Source organism: Schistocerca gregaria, chromosome 7, assembly GCF_023897955.1.
Source record: "Schistocerca gregaria isolate iqSchGreg1 chromosome 7, iqSchGreg1.2, whole genome shotgun sequence".
NCBI lineage: Eukaryota > Metazoa > Arthropoda > Insecta > Orthoptera > Acrididae > Schistocerca > Schistocerca gregaria.
The window spans coordinates 284725600-284750759 of NC_064926.1; the positions used below are offsets into that span (position 1 = coordinate 284725600).

Here is a 25160-nt window from a genome sequence, read left to right on the forward strand (position 1 = left end):
TATGCGAGATTGGAATAATAGAGAACTGTGAAGGTGGTTCGATGAACCCTCTGCCAGGCACTTAAATGTGATTTGCAGAGTATCCATGTAGCTGTAAATGTAGATGTAGCCAGTGACAACTCTACCTAACCAATGTCATTAAAGACATCCAAGTTCTTTTAGAGTGCTTCTGTTTATTTGCCTAAAATGTCGTTAATCATGTTCAATAGTGACGTCTACAATAATGTTGAATGTTTGCAGTACTTTTAAAGCTCCTTTTGATTTCCGCAGTTGTTCTGCGTCTCGGAATACGTGCTAATCTACCTTTACCGACGAAATACTCATTAAGCGATGCGATACCTAGCAGTTTTACGACTGCATAAAAATTTTAGTGTTATCGACGATACTAGTCAGAGCTCGCGAGTAAAAAAGTATTCGTCGTTGTCTCAGCGTAGGAATCATGCTTTGATCGATGTTCTGTAAACAATGTCTTTACGATCAGCACTTAAGTTCTTTACGGCCACTTGTAACTACGTAATATGGATAAAGGATTCCGGACGTCCAGTATTGTCCGTTACAAAGACGCCAGTGACGTTGCTAATCGCGCACAGAAAGTCGTTCGCTACAACTGCAGCATGAAACCTTGGGAGAAGAATTCCCGCTAACGTCTCATTCACTGTAAGAGGAATTTACAACCATCCAAAACTGTTCCATTCGGTTCGGGTTGCAACAGTGCTAAGTATAGTCGAGTATATCCATCTGAATTTCTTCGAGCCACGTCGCGGTCCTTGCTTCGTGGACGCGAGCTACACCTAAGTGATACAGATAGGGTTCTATCGCAGATTTTTCGATCGACAAAAGATAATGATAGCTGCACAACCCACGAGAAACAGCCTCAGAGCACCAGACTACAGCGACAGAGTTCCGCTTTGGTTGCAACGCAGTCAGGTAAACTCCTGTCCAACGGCCAACCGAGTACCAAATTCTTACATATTTACTTACATGCATTGGTTGACTCCTTTCTATAGGACACCCTTTACATTCATTTCGTGTTAGATGCCTACCTGTGCTTTTGATGCCCGCAAATAATGCCGTCTTTGTGTTGTTGGTGGAGATGAGGGTGTAAGCAGTATTTGCTGTTCCACCCGACAATATGTCGAGAACGTGTAATCTACAGAAAAATTATGTTGATAATTTGCGAAGAAGAGGAGTTAGTCTAACTAAAAAATAATTGTTGTTAAACTAGGTAAAATGCAATGCGCTTTCAATTTATGGAACAGCTGATGTTTGGATTGTTATTTAGAATCACTCTAAGGTTTGTGAACTTTTACAAAGAGGAATTTTCCTTTCTGTAGCCTGCCAGAGCAAGGAATACGGTTGAGTCGTTTCAGTCGGTGCGCAAATCAAGGTCGTTTGTCGCCACCATGCTACAAGTCATGAAGTTTTCATGTGCAATACTTTTCTGATAACGTATTTAAACACACAAACTGAAAACAGTGTCCTCTTATTCTCAATTTAAAAGGACCACAATTTGCACATTTCAGCAAGACCAATACTCCAATTAAATTTTCAAATTGTCAGTAAGGAGTTTTAATCTTACACTGTTTGCCATCGAAACTGAAACACAGGAAGGATAGCAAATAACGAAATTTTACTTGTTGTAGACCTACTTATACAGCAGGCATGGGCAGCCTTTGGTGACCTTCGGGCTTGAGTCAGATACTTAATTAGGCTAGCGGGACGTCTCGCCAGTTGACGCAACAACAGCGCTCTTAGTGCATGAAGACAAAACTGTATAGCATATATGACGTTAACGTTAATGGGCTAACGAACACCGACACGCCACGCCAACAAATTATGCCTCAAAACGCGTGTTATTGACAGTAAATTCATAGTCATGTTCACCCCACATTCAGATATTTGCTTTTATCCATGCGTCATGAACATCATTTCTTAGCTTACGAAGTTTTATCGTATCTGTCTTACAAACTTACAATGGAACATTTTGCAGCTCAAATCTCTCTCTCTATCTCTGTCTCTTTCTCCCACGAATTTTTCCGTGGACTCGATTGAAACCAATCGCTGATGTTGTACAATAGAAAGAATACATGATTAAATTTGTAGATGACATGAGGGGATACAAGGATTAGAAACGTACAGCTGCTGTCTCTGGCATTAAAAACCGTTCTAACCCGAGTGGCCATCGAGACGAAATGAACTAGGATGAAGTTGCTACATGATGCCTAGTTGCTTCAACTCTGTGCCAGAGTTCGTCAGTGATAGCGGCTGGGGAGGGTGCCCAGGGCAACAGTCGAACACTTTTGGATTTATCGAGATGGATCAGGGCAGTAAGTACATTAACATGTCACAGATCTAACAACTACTGTCCAAATTACCATTTGTTCCAACCAGAAATAATCTTTTTGTGTACCCATTGACATCTCATTCCATAACGCCAGGTGCTGGGCCAACATAAGATGACAAATGCAGCCTGTCAATGTTCACTGTCCTCAGAGAATTCACAAAAGGGTACGTCCACTGCGATGCTGTACACAGAACTCGTTTGGAAAGATGACACTGAGTCACTCCAGTGACCTCGTTGTTGTCTGGCGCATCACTGTTGACGCCACTCTTACTGCTGCTGTGTCAATGGAAGCGGTAGCAATAGATGCCACATTTTTTGTAAATATTAAGTGAGGCCCCTCTATGCCCACAGTTATGTGGTGGCTGTTCGAAAAGTTCTACTGTCAGTTGCTATTGGTTACCCATCTTGAGCTTACTGCAGTTTAATTAAAGAAAATTACACCAGACGTACTTTGCTTTTATTTGCGAAGCATCTTCCGTGGTTATTCTGCAAACTGGATACATAAATTTGTACATTTTTCGTTGTTTTAGGTTAAAAACAACCAAAAATGTACAAACATATGTGCCAGATTTGCAGAACAGCCACGGAAGAAGCTTTATAAATGAAAGTGAAACGCATCTGGTGCAATTCTCTTTAATTAAACTGAAATATGTATCTGGGCAAAAATCCTATTTCACGAAAACGCCTGGGACTTTACAAGTGTTTGTCCGGTGCCGACAGTTTAAGTGATGGCAAGCCTTGCCAGACGTCATCAGAGTTTGAAGCCCATTTTCTGAAGATGTAAATGCTCGTTACTTACATTTATATCAAATTTTGCGACAATATTACACTACTATGGGTTGTTTTATAGAGAGAAAAGGCTTCATTGCTAAATGAACCTTTATCGTACATAATACGAATACACATCTCTTTTACTTTACGAATATTCAAGTTCTCCGGTTATAAATGGAAAAATGTCGCTTTCAAAGACTATCGGTACAAAACATATTACTTCGTTTTATTCACTTTTTCACACGCAACACACTACCTAACAATGCCTAAGCTCAGCCACACTCGTATAAACAGTTAAGATCATTACACCTTCATACTGCCGCTGCCGCTGTTGCATGTCATTTCGGTATTGTCCGAATTTAACATGTTATAACTGTTCACAGCAACCATTCCATAAATATTCAGGTAATAACATTTTACGCCACCGGAAGCTGCTGACCCATAACGATGATACTTTTTCGTCCGCAGATTTCATATTTATAATAATTAGGCGCATCTTTTCGCTAAAAACCCGATTCATTAATTGCTTTTATCCTACAAATTCCCGTAATACCTTCAGACGCATAATTTATCACTTCAGCAAAGTCCTGAGACAATTTACGCACGACAAGACTACTCGCGACCATGCCTTACGAAACACAAATGACGAATCCCTTACTCACATACTTGGGTGTGGCCACTAGCGCTTACGCATTGTTGTCGTTAATGGCAAGACAAAGTCCCTGCTGAAAAGGCGCGCTCTGCTCTGAGGGTTCCAGAATCCAGCGGGGTGTAAAGAGTCAGATTTTCTATCCATAGAAGTGCTCCTTACACGTAGCTTTACGACAGTGCCCCACAGAGCGAATAATATGTCTGTTCTCTCAAGTACTGTTCATGTGAGACCGTTGAGGCCTGAGTGGAATCCAGTACGACTCCACTTATCCCAACGAGTCCATTTCAAATGGCAATCGTGGTATCCTACCAACGCGAGCATAAACATCGCTCAACAATAAACCTGCCGTTTAATTCCGACAAGTCATGGTAGATGTTTCTCCTTCTTACATGAGCTACAATGCCAGCTGTTTAAACAAAACCTTCACTCAAATGCGATAGCTGAATGAGACACTCACTGTTTACTCTTCCCTTTGTATAGGAAATACCTACTTTCCATGGGTGCGCTGAATTGCTAATAATTTGAAAATCCAAGAATTAATGCTAATTTGATGTTTGTAGCACATATTTGGCCTGAAGAATGGCAGCTCTAAAAGTTGTGAAACGTAACTTAATGAAGATGAGTAGAAAAAATAATCCTGTAGTATTCGAATACAATATTAGTGCTGTGGTGTTTGACATAGTCATGTCTATTAAATATCTACGTTTAATGTTACAAAATGACATAAAATGTAACAACCACTCGTGGTTGGTTGTAGGTAAGGCGAATGATCGACTTCGGATTATTGGGAGATTTTTAGGAAAGTGCAGTTCATTTATAAAGGAGACTGCATACAGAACCCCTGTGGGACCCGTTCTTGACTACTGCTCCTCGAGTGTTTGGCAGTCAGAGGTGTGTTATTAGATCAACACACGATTATTTGTGGAATTCTCCGTGAACTCAAATGGGAATCCCTGAAGGGAAGAAGATGTTCTCTCCGCAAATCGCTGTTGAGAAAGATTAGAGAACCCGCATTTGAGACAAACTTCAAACTTCAGAACAACCCAATTGCCAGCAATGTACGTCTCGAGTAAAAATGGTTCAAATGGCTCTGATCACTATGGGACTTAACTTCTGAGGTCATCAGTCCCCTAGAACTTAGAACTACTTAAACCTAAGTAAACTAAGGACATCACACATATATTCATGCCCGAGGCAGGATTCGAACCTGCGACTCCAGTAAAAACCATGAAGACAAGATAAGAGAAATCAGAGCTCGTAGGGAAAAATGTAGGCAGTTGTTTTTCCCTTGTTCCATTTGCGAGCGGAACAGTAAAGGGAATGACCAACCGTGTTACAAGGTACCCTCTGCCATGCACCGTATGGCGGCTTGCGGAGTATGTATGTAGATGTATATTTGTCTATAGTTAAGTCTAGAGCACATGTTCAAAGTTTTAATGACTGCTTCTGTTAGTTTGATACTGCGCCACATTTTCCATTTTTGAATCGACCATACCTACACCACAATGAAAAATGCTACTACGTTAGCACAAAAACGGCGAATATGTCCTCGACAGAGTTCGGGATGTGAAAGAAGGGAACTGGTTCACCGATTTATCCCGCAGCTTCAGAGGCATTTAAATCAAAACATATTCGAGCTTTTTTACTTGTTAGTACGTACTATATTGCATAATGTCAAGCAAAGTAACACGATACACAACATCATGTAATATAACATGACACATGCCAACTTGTCATCCATCATGACATTTGTTATGTCGTGCAGTCTGACACAACGTGACATCTGACACAACGTGACTTTAATGTTTAAGATGCATACATCTATTATAGATGGGCACCCACTCTCGGGTACTTCCTATTGTAGGTGTATCGCACTCTCTGGAAAAACATTAATTTGTGTCTATTCGTTCTTACATCCCTCACCATACATGAAACAGAGGGAGGGTTCGGGGGAGATATGGTGCCTTCGAGAAAACTAACAGTCCCCCCCCCCCCCCCCACACACACCCAATCAGAAATCAAAAGATTCTCTTAAGCGTCCCCTCCGCCCCCCCCCCCCTCCCCCCGAACTAATCCACCCCCACAAATTTCATCGCCCCCAGAAAAAAACTTTTTAGGTATTACAAGTATGATCTTCAGCCATACGATATTACATCTCATTTACTATGGCTGGCGAATCATCTGGATTTTTGGTGCAGGATCAGGGACTTAAGTCAATAAACTGCAAGATGCAGGTGTGCCAACACCTTGCGGCTAACAGAGCTTGCTGTACTGGGGAAATGGTGTTAACTCATCAAAAAGGCACAAATATGTCAAGATGTTTTGATTTAAATGTCTTTGAAGCTGCCAGATACGTCGTATGGCTAGTTCCCTTCTTTTGCATCCCTAACTTCGCCGATGAGAGATTCTCCTTGTTTTGTGATCTGACAGCAGCATTTTTTTATGTTGGTTCCCGATGTTTACTGTACCATAATTCATCATCACTGAGAAAAGTTTGTACCCTGTGATCAAGAGAAAGCTTCTTGGATTAGTAACGAAAACATCTTCGGTCCCAGATTCGAAACCCGCCACCACTTAAATTTTGATTAATAATGAGCATTGGTGGCCGAAGACTGCTGGCATAAGAAGTCACCCTCTTTCTGCCAACGGTCCTGCCAAAGAGGGCGGAGGAGCGGAGAGAGGTTCAGGGTCATCTCTTGTCCTTGGGGTGGTGAACAGCCTCTAAAGGTGGAAGATTCAGTAATGATCAACGGCTTGAGGATATACACATACCGTGTATCCACAGGCAAGTGTCCTGTAACTGAGAAAGTGTCATGATGACCTCTCCATTGACAAAAGATGATCTATCCAGAATAGCCCCATTCGTAACTCCGGGTGGAGACTGTCAAGGGGGAGATGACCACGAGAAAAAGACTGAAAATCAACGAAAGGATAACGTTCTTCTAGTCGGGGTGTGGAAAGAAATAAGTTTGAACGTCGTGGTAGAGAAGCTACAAAATCTGATAAGGGAAATGCTAAGTTAAATGGAAAGAAGACAAGGATTTCTGGTTAGTTGAGTATAGGGTAATAGGACAGTAGCAGAAAACGGTATAACGGGAGTAGGATTCGTTATGAATAGGAAGATAGGACAGAGAAAATCTTACTGTAAACAGTTCAGTGATAGGGTTGTTCTCATCAGAATCGGCAGCAATTAACGCTGACAACGTTAGTTCAAGCATACATGCCGAAGTCGCAAGCAGGAGATGAAGAGATAGAGAAAGTATATAAAGATATTGAAAGGGTAATACAGTATGTAAAGGGAGATGAAAACCTAATAGTCATGGGGGACTGGAATGCAATTGTAGGGAAAGGAGCAGAATAAATGGTTAAATGGTTACAGCACATTATGGGTTTGGGACAAGGAATGAGAGAGGAGAAAGAGTAATGGAGTTTTGTAACAAATTTCAGCTAGTAATAGCGAATGCTCTGTTCAAGAATCGCAAGAGGAGGAGCTATATTTGGAAAAGACCGAGTGATACCGGAAGATTTCAGTTAGATTACCGGTACATTACGGTCAGGCAGAGATTCCGATACTGGATTGTCAGGATTACCCGGGAGCAGATTTAAATTCTGACCACAATGTAGTAGCGATGAAGAGTAGGCAGAAGTTGAAAAGATTAGTCAGCAATAATCAGTATACAAAGAAGTGGGATACGGAAGTACTAAGGAATGACGAGATACGCCTGAAGTCCTCTAAGGATACAGATATAGCAATAGGGAATAACACAATAGTCAGTATAGTTGAAAAGGAATGGACATCTCTAAAAAGGGTAATCACAGAAGTTGGAAACAAAAACACAGGTACAAATAAAGCACCTTCGAAGAAACCATGGGTAATAGAAGAAATACTTCAGCTGACTGATGAAAGAAGAAAGTATAAAAACATTCAGAGAAATTCAGGAATACAGAAATACAAGCCGCTGAAGAATGAAATAAATGAAGCGCAGGGAAGCTAAGACGAAATGGCTATTTGAAAAATATGAAGAAATTGAAAAGAAACGACTGTCGGTAGGACAGACTCAGCATACAGGAAAGTCAAAACAACCTTCGGCGAAATTGAAAGCAAGGGTGGTAAAGAATGAAACGCGAATTCCACTGTTAAATGCAGAGGAGAGAACAGATACGTGGAAAGAGTACATTGAAGGCCTCTCTGAGGGAAAAGACTTGTCTGATGTGACAGAAGAAGAAACAGGAGTCGATTTAGAAGAGATAGGGGATCCAGTAGTAGAAGCGGAATTTAAAAGAGCTTTGGAGGAATTACGGTCAAATAAGGCAGAAGGGATAGATAACATCAGAATTTCTAAAATCATTAGGGGAAGTGGCAACAAAACGACTATTCACGTTGGTGTGTAGAATATATGAGTCTGGCGACATACCATCTGACTTTCGCAAAAGCATCATCCACACAATTCCGAAGACGGCAAGAGCTGACAAGTGCGAGAATTATCGCATAATCAGCTTAACAGCTCATGCATCGAAGCTGCTTACAAGAATAATATACAGAAGAATGGAAAAGAAAATTGAGAATGCGCTAGGTGACGATCAGTTTGGCTTTAGGAAAAGTAAAGGCACGAGAGAGGCAATTCTGACGTTACGGCTAATAATGGAAGCAAAGCTAAAGAAAAATCAAGACACGTTCTTAGGATTTGTCGACCTGGAAAAAGCGTTCGACAATATAAAATGGTGCAAGCTGTTCAAGATTCTGAAAAAAGTAGGGGTAAGCTATAGGGAGAGACGGGTCATATACAATATGTACAACAACCAAGAGGGAATAATAAGAGTGAACAATCAAGAACGAAGTGTACGTATTAAGAAGGGAGTAAGACAAGGCTGTAGCCTTTCGCCCCTACTCTTCAATCTGTACATCGAGGAAGCAATGATGGAAATAAAAGAAAGGTTCAGCAGTGAACTTAAAATACAAGGTGAAAGGATATCAATGATACGATTCGCTGATGACATTGCTATCCTGAGTGAAAGTGTAGAAGAATTAAATGAGCTGCTGAACGGAATGAACAGTCTAATGAGTACACAGAATGGTTTGAGAGTAAATCGGAGAAAGGGAAGGTAATGAGAAGTAGCAGAAATGAGAACAGCGAGAAACTTAACATCAGGATTGATAGTCACGAAGTCAATGAAGTTAAGGAATTCTGCTACCTAGGCATTAAAATAACCAATGACGGACGGAGCAAGGAGGACATCAAAAGCAGACTCGCTATGGCAAAAAAGGCATTTCTGGCCAAGAGAAGTCTACTAATATCAAATACCGGCCTTAATTTGAGGAAGAAATTTCTGAGGATGTATGTCTGGAGTACAGCATTGTATGGTAGTGAAACATGGACTGTGGGAAAACCGGAACAGAAGAGAATCGAAGCATTTGAGATGTGGTGCTATAGACGAATGTTGAAAATTATGTGGACTGATAAGGTAAGGAATGAGGAGGTTCTACGCAGACTCGGAGAGGAAAGGAATATGTGGAAAACACGGATAAGGAGAAGGGACAGGATGGTAGGACATTTGCTAAGACATGAGGGAATGACTTCCATGGTACTAGAGGGAGCTGTAGAGGGCAAAAACTGTAGAGGAAGACAGAGATTGGAATACGTCAAGCAAATAATTGAGGACGTAGATTGCAAGTGCTACTCCGAGATGAAGAGGTTAGCACAGGAAAGGAATTCGTGGCGGGGCGCATCAAACCAGTCAGTAGACTGATGACAAAAAAAAAAAATCAGTTTCAAAGGTCATGGTTGCAAAATACTAATATGAATTCTTTGCAGAAGAACGGAAGAACTGCTAGGAGCATACGTTAGGGTCAGATCAGCTTCGATTCCGGAGAAATTTAGAAACATTTGAGGCAATATTGACCTTACGACTTCTCTTAGAAGGAAGAAAAGGCAAATCTATGTTTCTAGCATTTGTAGACTTAGAGAAAACTTCTGTCAATGCTGACTTGAATACTCCCATTGAAATTCTAAAGGTAGCAGGGGTAAAAGACAGGGAGCGAAAGGGTATTTACAGCTTGTATAGAAACCAGATGGCGATTTAGAGGAGATAGCAGATCCAGTATTTGGACCATAACTTAAGAGAGCTTTGGAGGACTTAATATCAAGCAAGGCAGAAGGGATAGATAACTTTATCAGAATTTCCAAAATCAGTTGGGGAAGCGGCAACAAAACGACTATTCAGGTTATGATATTGCAGTGTCTGTGTTACTCTGATTACGATGCAAAGTTCCTTTGGACATGCAGCTAGGTCGAATCCCGCATATGTCGCGAACCATGCGTCTGTGACCTGTACTCATACATCCATTATGTAATTTCCTTTCAGGTCAGACGTTGTACTTGAAAGTCGCTTGCCCGGTAACAGTATGTTCAAAGGAACTCTGCATCGTAATCAGAAGTTTCCACGCATTCAATTCGCATAAGAACGAATGTTACGTACTACACTTAGCACACTTTTATACCATCGTTTCTCGACAACGGGTAAAGATTATCGGATACAACATTTCGTTTTGACATTATTCATTTATCCACATCCGTGCAAAGTTTGAACCGATTCATACAACTTTAAAGTATAGACTTGGTGCGCTTCAAAAACTTCTCAGAAAAACGCAATTTTTTGCAGGGAAAATGCAAGTGAGGAAAGTTTTTTTTTAACGTTTAAACGTTCGATACACAAACGTACCAAATTTGTACCATAAATCTCTCTCCAGTCTGGAGTTATTTAAGACTGGATGTTTTCGGACGTCAATACGACGAGAGTGACTGTTTTTGCGTATCAAATCCGACGAGTGCACATAAAAATGATGCCACTTAATTTCAACGCAGTTAAAATATTTTGCAAATAGAATTAATCGCTTCGAACAACGTTTATTGGTGCCAGCTCCAATTCGTCCTTCAAACTTTTCTTGATATACTGTAGTGGAGCTACAGTAAGACAGATGTTCGGGTGGCTATACAAGTTTCTGCTGGTCCGATATAAACCAACAACTTTTCACCCGATGTTCCTAGCTCAAATAGGAACCGAACACCAAGACCCTGCAATTATGGGCGCAGATTTTTCATAACGATTTACCTCTGAATCGTTGTGTAGATAATTCAGAAACTTGTGAACGAAGTTCATTCTGCATCTATATCTACAAACACCCCCCGAAAGCCAACTTACGGTGCGTGATTGCGTGGTGGAAGGTACCCTGTACCATTAAAACACATTCACTTTCCTGTTCCACTCTCAAGTAGTGCGAGGAAAAAAAGACTGTCTGTATGCGGGGGTATGATCGCTAATCTTTCCTTCGTGATGCTTTAGCGAAATTTATGTCAGCGGCAGTAGAATCGTTCTGTAGTCTGCTTCAAATGCCGGTTCTGTAAATTTTCTCAGTAGTGCTCCTATAAAAGAACGTCGCCTTCCCTCCATGGAATCTCATTTGAGTACCCGAAACACTGCCGTAATGCTTACGTGTTGTTCGGACCTAAAAGTATCAAATTTAGGAGCACGACTGTGAACTACTTCGATGTCTTCCTTCAATCCGATCTGCTATGGATCCCAAACATTCGAGAAGTACTCTAGGCCGCAGTAGTGTCATATATGCGGTCTCATTTATAGATGACTGACACTTTCCAGAAATTCTCCTTAAATCGAATTCGACCATTCCCCTTCCCTATCACAATACTCACATGCTGTTTTCAATTCATTTCGCTTTGTAACATTGCTCCCCGACATTTAAACGACATGGCTACTTCAGGCTGTACTCTAATAATGCTGTATTCTAACGTTATGAGTTTGTTTTCCCACTCATCCGCATTAACTTACATTGCTCTACATTTAAACCAAGCTGCTATTCATCACACCAACTATCCTGCTACAGTCACTTAACTTCGACACCTAACCGTACACTACAGTATCATCAGCAAACAAAGGCACATTGTTGCCCACCCTGTCCGCCTAATTATTTATGTGTTTAGACAACAATAGCGATTCTGCCACACTTCCCTGGCCCACTCTTTTCGGCCGAAATTTCTCAGTTCTGGGACTAATTTTGCTGACACGTATTCCATGCTAAGAAATGCCCCCTCCGTGATAAAAGAATGCTTCTCAACATGAGCCGGGTGGCACGTGAACGTTGTCATCGGAGTCTACGATATGCAAGTCGAAAAGTGAAGGAATGTGAAACTGGTCGTTCCGTATTTCATTCGGCATTCATATATTAGCTGCTTCTCATTTGCTAAAGACAGTGAGAAGAGTAAAGCATTTTGTATCGAGCTACTGTTTAGTAGTATTTGGCGACTCAGTACAATTTGAAACATACTGGAATATCAATGTAAGGCATAAACTGACGTGTTTCCAGATATCCTGCGTTCAGTAGAAAGTGATTCAACAGTACACAACATCGAATACAGAACTCTCTCTAGTGAAAAATGTGTGAGGGTCTGATATCCACTCAATTAGCAACTGTTAATTTAAGAATATATTACTTGAAGAATGTAAGCTTATATTTTAGCTACAATCAGCGATGCCGCTGTTGTATGTGGTAAATGCTCAGCATGGTTGGTTCCCGTTGGCTAGCTGCCAAAAGAATGTCATTTTCGGCAGGTGACTAACAGCCATGAAGAAAACGATGATATGTTTTCTTTAGAATCTGTGTTACTGCCTTTTCGTATGTTGACTAGCAGGGTGTAGCTAGGACCCTGTAGTTTTTCCATGGTGCCACCACCTTAGTAGAGGTCGCTCGACTTTGGCTTGTGCGATGACTGTTGCCAAAGGAGTGATTAGTTCGAATTCGGATCGTGGAAGAAATTTGCATCATCGTAAGTGTAAAGCGATTGATGGAAAAATCCGGTCAAGAAATTATGCGTCATTTTAGACTTTTAATTCTTAGCTATCTTGCAATATCTCATGGACTGCCGACATACAACGCTGTTGGCGGTGATCCGTCCGGTAGGTATGTTCATGTTCAAGCAGTAGGCCGCCTTGCGGCTACTCGATTTCAGTAGATTCCACGCAAACTATATTTTTCGTCTTCTCTCACCTCGCTCACCTTCAATAACACAGGAACGCACTCTTTATACACACATCTGTGTCAGTCATCCGTGTTTAACAGTTCACTGAAGACACAACCACCAAAACTTAATGAAAGAAAGATGTCAATGCGCGAAAAGCAAACAAGCAAATATATCATTTCAGGTGGCCTGAGAATCTCTCAGCCATACTGCTATTCAAATTTTATAATTTATTTTTTGTTATTTATGCTGATCTACTGTTTTTATTCTGATGACATCCTGAATGACTCCACGATCTATTGTACATTACACTTCTTTCAATCCACTCGAAAAATATTTTTAAAAAAGTTACGTATTCTCTAACCGATGTGAAGTTACATTTAACATTTATTTTAGAGTGCCCCTGGACTTTATATATTTTATGAACATCGTATTATCTGAAACTACTACTTTGAGTACACAATTTGCAGCCGGTTTCAATCACATAACATCATCATTAGGCTTCTACTCACGGGTAATGATGTACTCAAATTGAAAAGATGCGAGTATTGTATATCGATTCTATTTTGGAAGTTAGCAGCAATTTGAGCTATTCTCAATATCCGATCTGTCAAATACAAACTGATGTTGACGAGATATTTTAACTCGTGTTAAGCTTACGTGAGGTTTTGTGAAATTATGCTGTTAGGTTATTCATACACAACACGTATTTCAAATGGCTTCATTATATTTGCTCAGACTTGCACGTCATGACGGTAATGCACACATGGTAAAATGTGGTAATGGTAAAGACTGGCTTACGGTTACATAGTCTATTTTGATGAGTTCCTTTTTATGTACTAACACATGTCTTAATATTTTGGTGACTAGAACGATGACCTTAGGCGATTGAAACTGGTTGTATTGGACGTTGGTTGTTGATAGGTAGTACGACGATTGGATATTATTTTGTTGCTTGGAGTTCGAAGGAGTGGGCATGGTCTTCTGCACTTCAGCGGTTACGCTGTGGATGCTTTCATTTAAATTCGACGATCCCAACAGTTAACCTTCGTTAACGGAACCACTGTCTCATGTATACAGCTACTGAAGTTTTTGCCCGTCGTCGCAGTAAATGCTTTCATTCGAGGAAACGCGCTCTTTCGTGCGTGCAGCTTAGTTAAGCGACCGTTTATCATGACGTGTATGGGAAGCTTTGAGATAACGTGGACTTGGACTCGTTGAAGAGGATGCGATGGCGTGTGTCACACACGGCACTAATTCGGTTAGTAACTGTTTCAGAAATCCTTGTAACAGACACACGCACACACGCACACACACACACACACACACACACACACACACACACACACACACACACACACGGGTTGATTCGAGAGGTTGCTTATAAACGTTCAGTGATTAGATTGTATGACGCTTTTTCTTTGTAGAAGATGTAGCAAGCAAAAGAAGTATTAAAGCTGCAGATAAGAAAATGTTCTCTGTCTGCAGTAGGAAGAGAAGAGTCTGAAACATTTACGAAAATAATTACTAAGATCTGTAAAATACGTTTTCATCATTATTAAGTCTGTAAGTCATAGTTCCCTGCTGCAAATTGTGTTTACAAATCCCAGGTCTGATTTATGAACACAAGAAATGAACCAGAATAAGAAAAAAAAATTAACGGAATTGAATAAATACATTATTTCACAAGAATAGTAATAGTATTACATCACAAAAGCTTGTAAATAAAATGGTCTTAGAAACACATCCTAAGCCAAAAAATAGGACGCACCACAAAGAAATAATCCGAATGGGATGACGAACGGTAGATTGACTTAAGTGTACAGGCAAACATACGATTACAATTTCAGAAAAAATGGATAATTTAGCCAAGAAAGAGAGCCTCACAAATTGAGTAAATTAGTACTGCATTGGTCATCCTCTGGCCCTTATGAAGGGAGTTATTCGGCTTGACATTGACTGACAGATTTGTTGAATGTCTTCATGAGGGGTATCGTGCCAAATTCTGTCCTATTGGCGCGTCAGATCGTCAAAATCTGGTAGGAGCTCTATGCCCATAATGTTCCAAATTGGGAGGAGATCTGATGACCTTCCTGGACAAGGTAGGATTTGGGAAGCACGATGACTGGCAGTAGAAACTCATTGTGTGTGGGCGGGAATTATCTTGCTGAAAAGTAAGCCCAGCATGGCGTGTCATGAAGGGCAACAAAACGGGGCGTGGAATATCGTAGACGCACCGCTGTAGTGCAAGGGTGCTGTGGATGACAACCAAAGGGGGCCGTGCTATGAAAACAAATGACAACCCAGACCATCACTCCTGACTGTCAGGCCGTATGGCGGTCGAGAGTCAGGTTGGTATCCCACTGTTGTCTGGGCCGTCTCCGGACAGTCTTCGGCTTGGAATCTCGTTGACTGAAGTAGAATTCTCTCATGGATCAATATCGATTCGAACTGAGCCCGAAGTGACCAGGGAAGACGGAGCCTTACATTTTTTCCTTTGTTTCTCTCAAATATTTAGAATGTAAGTTGTGCTAGATTTTTCATAAATGATTATAATGTTTCAATTTATAAGACCTATTAATTTGACAATTTGATGTTAAACTCGTTTTACTTTGCTGTTGACAGCTGGTGTAAGAGCAGCTGCCCACGAATTGTATATTTCACTTTAGTGTTTACGTTTGAGGTAATCCAGGAAATGACTGTTAAGAGTAGGCAACAAGTTATTCACTTAAAATTTTCAGCATATTAATTATTTTGTGCGCATATGTGGTTATCTTGTTCTGTGCTAATTCTAAGGTTGGAAGATTTATTCTTGTTGTGGTTGACAGGAGAGTCAACACCGTGTTACTAGAGGAGGCCGAAAGGCACGCGTTTTAGCTCACGCAGGCTGGCGTGAGGTCTAGAACAGGACAAGGAAATTAGACTTCAGAAATACGGACGGAGCTGGTGGAATACTTAACTTTAACCATTAATGGTGAACGTCGCTCTTGACATTACATGATTCACAGTATCAATAGTAACTGATAATGCCGCCTTGCTAGGTCGTAGCAAATTACGTAGCTGAAGGCAATGCTAGCTATCGTCTCGGCAAATGAGAGCGTATTTTATCAGTGAACCATCGCTAGCAAAGTCGGCTGTACAACTGGGGCGAGTGCTAGGAAGTCTCTCTAGACGTGCCGTGTGGCGGCGCTCGGTCTGCAATCACTGAAGTGGCGACACGCGGGTCCGACGTATACTACCGGACCGCGGCCGATTTAAAGGCTACCACCTAGCAAGTGTGGTGTCTGGCGGTGACACCACAATTTTTATTTTAGGGACGGCTGTTCCACAAAGTAATAATAATTGTTGTGTGTCTACAATTTCGACATGTAATGATAATTTTATGCGTCTGGTTATTTTCGGTGTCGACGTTCCCCTCAGTTCAGGCGCTCAAACTCATGCCACTGTCGTTCGTACCAAGACAAAATTGTACACAATGTTTGAAGTAAACGTGCAATACAGGACGAAAATAAAGCTCCCTCAGCAGCCAAAATATCGCCTCAAGCATCGTATGAATAATTTGATTCTTTTGATAAGGCCTTGCAGATGAAGAATTACAGTGGTGAAGAGAGTATTTCTGTGCTTAACAGTGTGTCCATTGTAAATGAAGACTGTCACATCAGTTCACCAAGACATGTTCTGTCGTTCTTACAAAATGTGGCTGAGCTTTTTGGTCTTTTCATCAAGACGCAACTTTTATTCTACGAAAGCTTATGATTATGTCAAAGTTATAGTTGGTACTTGCTTGCCACGTTCTTGAACAATAAATGAGTAGTACCAAAGTGGAGCTCCTGGTTTAATAAGTAATGCAATAGGTATGTCTACACAAGTCCATTGATTTCTGAACTTGAGTGCACATATGAGAAATCGATGGTCTCCTGATAATCACTTGGTATTTCAGTCTAGTATGATCTGGCAGTAAGAATGCTAAAAGTCTTTTCTCACAGACGCTAAAAAAAATGCAAATACAAGAGTCTAATTGTCTTTGTAGGATAGAGACCTAGGTTCAAATGCAATAATCTAATTGTATTTGTAGGAGAGGGATCGAGATATGTATGCAGAAATTACAACTAAAGCAAGTGGACGATAATGATGCTGAAGTTATGAATATTTCAATTTAATAGGTATGTGATAAAATAGTCTGGTTAATAAGTTGAAAGTTTTGTTTTGTTTGTGAAAGTGAAATGAAACTTTAATTCAAAGAAGCAGTGGAGTATAGTTTTGTAGGATATAAAATTATCGTTTAACTTTATAACCGATTTCTTGTTGAAATTCCTTTTTACGAAAAAGATAACTGAATATATGTGTTCTAGTGATCATAATGATAAGTTAAAATCATATATATATTAAATTGTCGCACAGAATTGATAATGTGTAGAACGAGCTAGAGAATAAATTGCTGAGAGAGACAAGGATGAGCTTTAACTGACATCAAGTGTAAGCTTTCCATGTTAGTGGTAATACTTAACTGCACCTAAGGTCAATAAATAATTTTGATACGAAGTTGTCGTGTTCGTCTAGTACAAAGTGTCTTTTAATCGCTTACATTCTGAAAATCGTACATTTTGGTAGTGAAATGATCGTCAGGATCTTGTGCTGTTTGACTGTCAACTATTACAGCTATCAGTTTTGCTTAAACTAAAACGATCTGCTATTTTGCTATGATGCAGGTCATGCTTATTCTTTTTTCTTGTGTCTTTGTCCCGCATCACCACAGAGACACAGTTTTTTTAATGGTTTAGGCATGATTAATTTAAGGATAGCTGGATGTTCTACACATTACTCCCAGGGACGGAATATATGTACTCCAACTGTCTACGTATAGCGTTATTCACGTGGAAATGGAAGTTTTCTATATGTTTGAGAACAGTGTAAATGTGGCGCGGCTTGGATAGCAGCCTGATATTCACCTAGTGAAATCTGCGAAACCGCCTGAAAACCATATCCACGATAGCCGCACACCGACCGTCGTCGTTAAGCCTGCGGGCGAATTCGATCCGGGACCGGCGTATCTCTTCCCCGAAATAGCGCTTTAACGTGCACGTCTGTCCGTGCGGGTGATGTAGTATACGCGTAGCGAATGAAATGTCGCACCGAGAAATTAAGTTATCAACTGTCTCATTGCGAGTATTCCTCCACGAAATTGCATAAGTCTTATCGAAGCACATCTTCAGATACGACTTTAAGGGTCCATTCTCCTCAAGTCAGCCTACAAAGTGAGCGATGTTCATGAGTTTTTTGGAAAAGCTAATGAAGCAATCAACATAACCCTTTTGAATATTATTTATTGATTCTTGGACAACATTTTCTGATTTGATGTAAAAAATTAAGTCATAAGTAAGCGCCCCTCCCTTTCATCCAAGGACCTAAAAGTTACACTGTCCAAAAACCTATCTATGACGGAAGTCTAAAGTCTTCAAATCCTATCTGGAATCATAAAAACATAGAATTTTTCTTAATCTATTGGATATTACGCAACGGAATAATAGCACAGTTCTTTGAAATTCGGAAAAATGGTGGACGTTTGAAACAGAGATTTTGTTTTTTCCTGTGGTTTTGGTTAAGTCTTTTGCAATAGCTAATGAATAAATCAAAATGAAAAATAGCCTTTTACTTCTTGCAGAAATGCCTGAGGAGTAATTCAGCCAAATTTGAGAAAGGTATCTTTATTAGTGTGACCGCAATCCACTCCGTCAGTGTTAGATACAATGTATTTTTGATCTCAGATACAATTTGCAAACAGCAGGACTTCCGTCATAGACACGCCTCATTTTGCACAGAGCAACTTCAACTAATCGGATGGGGAGTTTAATAATGAGTGAATTTCTTGAAAAAGATCAGAAAATATTGCCCCAGAATCGATAAACACTAAGCAAAAAATTTTAGTTTTTAAATTATTTTTATATTTGTAGGGATCCACAGCCTGCAGACGTTTAATAAACGTAAATATATTCCTTAGTAGGCTGTAATGCAATTTATATTTAATCGTGCAGTTAGCCAATTTCGACTACTTGTCATTGTCAAGCCACAAGGCGTTACAGCTGCTTGACAATGACAGGAAGTCGAAATTAGCTAATCTCACGACTGAATAAAAATCACGTTACAGCTTACTACAGACCATATTTACGTTTTACTAGTCATTAGTTTTTCCAACGAAATCGTAAAAATCACGTGTTTTATTGGCTGACTGACGAGAATAGACCCTTAAGTAAAGAGGGCGAGTGTCACACTAGGTTTTAATGGAGAAACCCTTGTTTTGAGAGATCGACGTTTCGAAACTAGCTATTCCGTGATGTAAGGTAAGATATCAGGTATCACACCCTGCAGCCGTTCACCCTGGTGGGCCCTCGTTTACGAGTAATAGACGAAAAAAATTCAGAATTATATGTAATGCTCAACAGCGTTAAAAAAGTAGTACCATGTTAAATGATTCCATGGTGGAATTTAGATGTTAAGGCCTTCACGTGGAGAAAGTCGAGGGTCTCTCATCAGGAGCTTTAAATTTTTTAAAATTTTTAAATCCTTATCGAAATGACTTTGATCATTATTTTTATTCATTTAATTCGTTTAAATGTAATGTTTTATTTCTTTTCCTTTGTCACGTCATGTTAGTCATCATATGAATTTTTTCATTTGTTATCATTTTGTCTTTATGTCATTTGCGAATGTGAATTTGCTTATGTTCATCTATCACAATATTTAAATATTTGAAAATGCCGATCTATCGATTAAAAGACAAAAGGATAAGTTTTGCAAAAACGGACTTGATGTTTGCAGGGATACCACAATCACTTCTTATATAAGATTATAAGTAACAAAAGGCTAAGAAATTTAGTTATATTGACTGTGCAGAGGTGTCAAAAATGTATCTTTCGTTGCAAGATAATGCCTTGTTTTTGGTTAATAATCGCTATACTAACATTTAAAACATAGGCTAAATTCCTATTGCAGTGTGGACAAAGCAACACACATGAAGATTTAAACGAAAGAAGGGATTGTATCGAAAACTAAATTCACGCCAAAGGAGGAATACAAACGATAAATGCAATAACTTGGATGGAAAAGTAGAATGATAAAATGAGAAAAATTAAATCGAAATTAATATATAAAATTAATTAAAATCACATGAATAAACGTTTCAAGTGGAAAGAGAATGATAGGAAGAAAAATGGGAGAAAATGAAGAATTTGATATGATGATTAAAATAATGTAACAAAGGAATAAAAATTTACATTTAAACAAATTAATTGAATGAAAATAATGACCAAATCATCTCGATAAAAATTTAAAAATAAAATAAATTGAAGTACCTGACAATATTTAAACGTGTGACCTTTTGTACATGAAGGCCTTAGCCTATCCTTTACGCCATGCAACCAGTCAACATAATACTGTGTTTTTAACGTGGTTGAGCGTCAAGTAAAATTCTGAATTTTTTTCCTCATTTACACGCAGAAGACGACCCACCAGAGAGAATGGCTGCAGGATGTGATACATAGGATCTTAACCTGCGTCACAGTATCGATAGTTTCAAAAAGTCGATACCACGGCTGGGGACCCATCGTTGTCTCCTCCTAAGCTCGTTGGTGCCGATTTGCTGCGTGTAGCCGCTCTGGGGTGGCTGCGTCATACTGCTCACTCCCAGGCTTGTGGAGATAAATGCAACTGGCACACAGTTGGTAGCAGTGGTGCGGTGCGATGTTGCAGGCGGCGGCTTGCCGGTGTTGGCGGCACTGGTGGCAGGCGCGCCCGCGGCGGCTGTGGGCGCTGAGCGCGCTGTGCGTGGCCGCCCTGGCCGGCTGCAATCTGCTGCTCGCCGCGCGGCTGCTCGCCGGCGGAGACTGCCGCCCCCGGGACGCGCCGCCCCCGCCGCCGCCGCCGCCGCCCGTGCTCGAGCTCGTCAACGACGAGGGCGGACCTGGCCCACACCCGCGAAGGTCGGTATCAGACATACGTGTGAGCGCTGTTTTGGAGTACATCAGTAGATTCTCAAATCCACGACTATCTCACATAAACTATATCGTGCTCATTGATATGTCCAATGTTGCATGTTCATGGCTTCACATAATGTATGAAGTGAATTCAAATTTATAAACGAAACAAATAAAAACTTACAGATGTTCGTATTCAACATAAAACAAAAATATATTGCTCCTCTTCAATACGATCGAATAACCTGAAATTTCCATCACTCTGCTGGTAACTGGTATACGTACAGTACCGAAAACTCAACAGAACTGTCCAGAACTTCCCAATTTTCTCTCAGACAGCTTGTTTCTTCATGGTAGCTTCTGACATCGTTCTTAAGCTGCTGGTGACTCCTTTGGTAGAATTATGAAGTCTATTATGAAGAAAACTATCATTTATACAATTTGCTGTGTTCCACTGTAGGCCAGTTTTCAGTACGATTCATTCAAGTCGCTGCGCAGCTTGGCTCACAGATATGTTTGCATGCAAATCTGGTTTATAATGTACTAACGAACCCAGCAATGCTTTGAACTCGCTAAATACACTCCTGGAAATTGAAATAAGAACACCGTGAATTCATTGTCCCAGGAAGGGGAAACTTTATTGACACATTCCTGGGGTGAGATACATCACACGATCACACTGACAGAACCACAGGCTCATAGACACAGGCAACAGAGCATGCACAATGTCGGCACTAGTACAGTGTATATCCACTTTTCGCAGCAATGCAGGCTGCTATTCTCCCATGGAGACGATCGTAGAGATGCTGGATGTAGTCCTGTGGAACGGCTTGCCATGCCATTTCCACCTGGCGCCTCAGTTGGACCAGCGTTCGTGCTGGACGTGCAGACCGCGTGAGACGACGCTTCATCCAGTCCCAAACATGCTCAATGGGGGACACATCCGGAGATCGTGCTGGCCAGGGTAGTTGACTTACACCTTCTAGAGCACGTTGGGTGGCACGGGATACATGCGGAAGTGCATTGTCCTGTTGGAACAGCAAGTTCCCTTGCCGGTCTAGGAATGGTAGAAAGATGGGTTCGATGACGGTTTGGATGTACCATGCACTATTCAGTGTCCCCTCGACGATCACCAGAGGTGTACGGCCAGTGTAGGAGATCGCTCCCCACACCATGATGCCGGGTGTTGGCCCTGTGTGCCTCGGTCGTATGCAGTCCTGATTGTGGCGCTCACCTGCACGGCGCCAAACACGTATACGACCATCATTGGCACCAAGGCAGAAGCGACTCTCATCGCTGAAGACGACACGTCTCCATTCGTCCCTCCATTCACGCCTGTCGCGACACCACTGGAGGCGGGCTGCACGATGTTGGGGCGTGAGCGGAAGACGGCCTAACGGTGTGCGGGACCGTATCCCCGCTTCATGGAGACGGTTGCGATTGGTCCTCGCCGATACCCCAGGAGCAACAGTGTCCCTAATTTGCTGGGAAGTGGCAGTGCGGTCCCCTATGGCACTGCGTAGGATCCTACGGTCTTGGCGTGCATCCGTGCGTCGCTGCGGTACGGTCCCAGGTCGACGGGCACGTGCACCTTCCGCCGACCACTGGCGACAACATCGATGTAGTGTGGAGACCTCACGCCCCACGTGTTGAGCAATTCGGCGGTACGTCCACCCGGCCTCCCGCATGCCCACTATACGCCCTCGCTCAAAGTCCGTCAACTGCACATACGGTTCACGTCCACGCTGTCGCGGCATGCTACCAGTGTTAAAGACTGCGATGGAGCTCCGTATGCCACGGCAAACTGGCTGACACTGACGGCGGCGGTGCACAAATGCTGCGCAGCTAGCGCCATTCGACGACCAACACCGCGGTTCCTGGTATGTCCGCTGTGCCGTGCGTGTGATCATTGCTTGTACAGCCCTCTCGCAGTGTCCGGAGCAAGTATGGTGCGTCTGACACACCGGTGTCAATGTGTTCTTCTTTCCATTTCCAGGAGTGTATGTACTTCAGAATAAAGACAGTCTTAGTTGCGAAAATATTTAATATCAATGACGCGTTTCACCCTCTTGTTGCATCATCAGATTTGCGTAATATTAGCTGGATATGAGACACATCTGTGATTTACCCATTTATAACGGAAAATTATATGATGTATGCAGTAGCCATTGCGTCCATTTTCCATTTTATGTGACTACAAGGCTGCGTGGAGTGGGCGCGCTGTTAGAGCCGCCATACCACGGATTGCGCGGCCTCTCCTGTCGGAGGTTCGGGTCCCCCCTTGGGCACGACTGTGTGTGTTGTTCTTAGCACAAGTTAGTTTTTGTAGTCTGTGACTCTAGGGACCGATGACCTCAGCAGTTTGGTCCCTTAGGAATTCACACACATTTGAACTTTTGTGGCTATATGGCAGATGGGTTTCACATTCAGCTGCTTTTACACAATCTGATGAAGCCTCAAAAGGGCGAGCCGGCCGTAATGGTCGAGCGGTTCTAGGCGCTTCAGTCTGGAACCGCGCGACCGCTACGGTCACTGGGTCGAATCCTGCCTCGGGCATGGATGTGTGTGATGTCCTTAGGTTAGTTAGGTTTAAGTAGTTCTAAGTTCTAGGGGACTGATGACCTCAGATGTTACGTCTCATAGTGCTCAGAGCCATTTGAAACTCAAAAGGGAGAAATGCGTCATTGACGTTAAATAATTTCGCAACGAAGACTGTTTTTATTCTGAAATACATTGAAAACTGGTTGTTGTACCACCCTGCCATGGAATGGAATAATTTTTGCTAAATGTGGTTGGGAACTGGACATCATCTGGGGAATCCCTGGGAACTGTGTCAGGAGGCAAATTTCGGTTCCTCGTTGCGACTTCGCCCACTTCGAAGGTCTGGAACCCGAAATTATAATAAAACATTTGGAATATGAATAAAATGATCAGGAAAACTTCTTGACAGAGTTTCTTCAAATTTTTACTCGATACTATATTACACATTCGGACGATGTACACATTTTCTGTAAAAAAACCGACTGCAAGGAAAAAGGTACTTTGTGTAGCCGTGGAAATGTTCGGTTTCGTTTTATTTCTTGCAGTTCGTTTTAACTAACTTGCAGGAGAGTGACACAATAACACAAATTGTTTCTCCTGTACACACACTGGCCGGCCGGAGTGGCCGTGCGGTTCTAGGCGCTGCAGCCTGGAGCCGAGCGACCGCTACGGTCGCAGGTTCGAATCCTGCCTCGGGCTTGGAAGTGTGTGATGTCCTTAGGTTAGTTAGGTTTAATTAGTTCTAAGTTCTAGGCGACTGATGACCTCAGAAGTTAAGTCGCATAGTGCTCAGAACCATTTGAACCATTACACACACTGTTTCTCTGTTTATAGTGTTTTAAACAAAAGTTGTGCACAGCACGTGGTGCTGTTTTGCTTTCTTCCTCACAGTCGGTTTTAATGAAAAGAATGTTTATTGCGAAAGCTGTACATATGGGTTATCAGATTATGATAAGAATGGTACTGCGCAATGTGAATCGTCCGAAATTTGTAATGCTACACGTTTGCAGGTTAGAACTATTCGAAGTAATGACATTACTACAAAAGCTTGAGACCCCATATACGAATTGTTGTTGTGGTCTTCAGTCCAGAGACTGGTTTGATGCAGCTCTCCATGGTAATCTATCCTGTGCAAACTTCTTCATCTCCCAGTACCTACTGCAACCTATATCCTTCTGAATCTGTTTAGTGTATTCATCTCTTGGTCTCCCTCTACGATTTTTACCCTCCACGCTGCCCTCCAATGTTAAGTTGGTGATCCCTTGATGCCTCAGAATATGCCCTACCAACCAATCCCTTCTTCTAGTCAAGTTGTGCCACAAATTTCTCTTCTCTCCCGTTCTGTTCAATTCCTCCTCATTTGTTATGTGATCTACCCATCTAATCTTCAGCATTCTTCTGTAGCACCAAATTTCAAAAGCTTCTATTCTCTTCTTATCTAAACTATTTATCGTCCACGTTTCACCTCCATAGATGGCTACAATCCATACAAATACTCTCAGAAACGACTTCCTGACACTTAAATCTATACTCGATATTAACAAATTTGTCTTCTTCAGAAACGCTTTCCTTGCCATTGCCAGTCTACATTTTATATCCTCCCTACTTCGACCATCATCAGTTATTTTGCTCCCCAAATAGCAAAACTCATTTACTTCTTTAAGCGTCTCATTTCATAATTTAATTCCTGCAGCATCACCCTATTTAATTCGACTACACTCCATTATCCTCGTTTTACTTTTGTTGATGTTCATCTTACATCTTCCTTTCAAGAGACTGTCCATTCCGTTCAACTGCTCTTCCAGGTGCTTTGCTGTCTCTGACAGAATTACAAAGTCATCGGCGAACCT

The 25160-nt window shown here is 41.5% G+C and overlaps 1 protein-coding gene across 2 annotated transcripts in view; it reads left to right on the top strand.

Moving 5' to 3' along the window:
- Nucleotides 1-25160, top strand: part of LOC126281796 (beta-1,4-glucuronyltransferase 1) — a 231587-nt gene that overhangs the window by 104646 nt on the left and 101781 nt on the right. For both annotated transcript variants that reach the window (XM_049981009.1, XM_049981010.1), the window contains exon 2: nt 20546-20775. In XM_049981009.1, coding sequence (XP_049836966.1) covers nt 20546-20775 — 230 coding nt within the window. The remainder of the gene's footprint in view (nt 1-20545; nt 20776-25160) is intronic.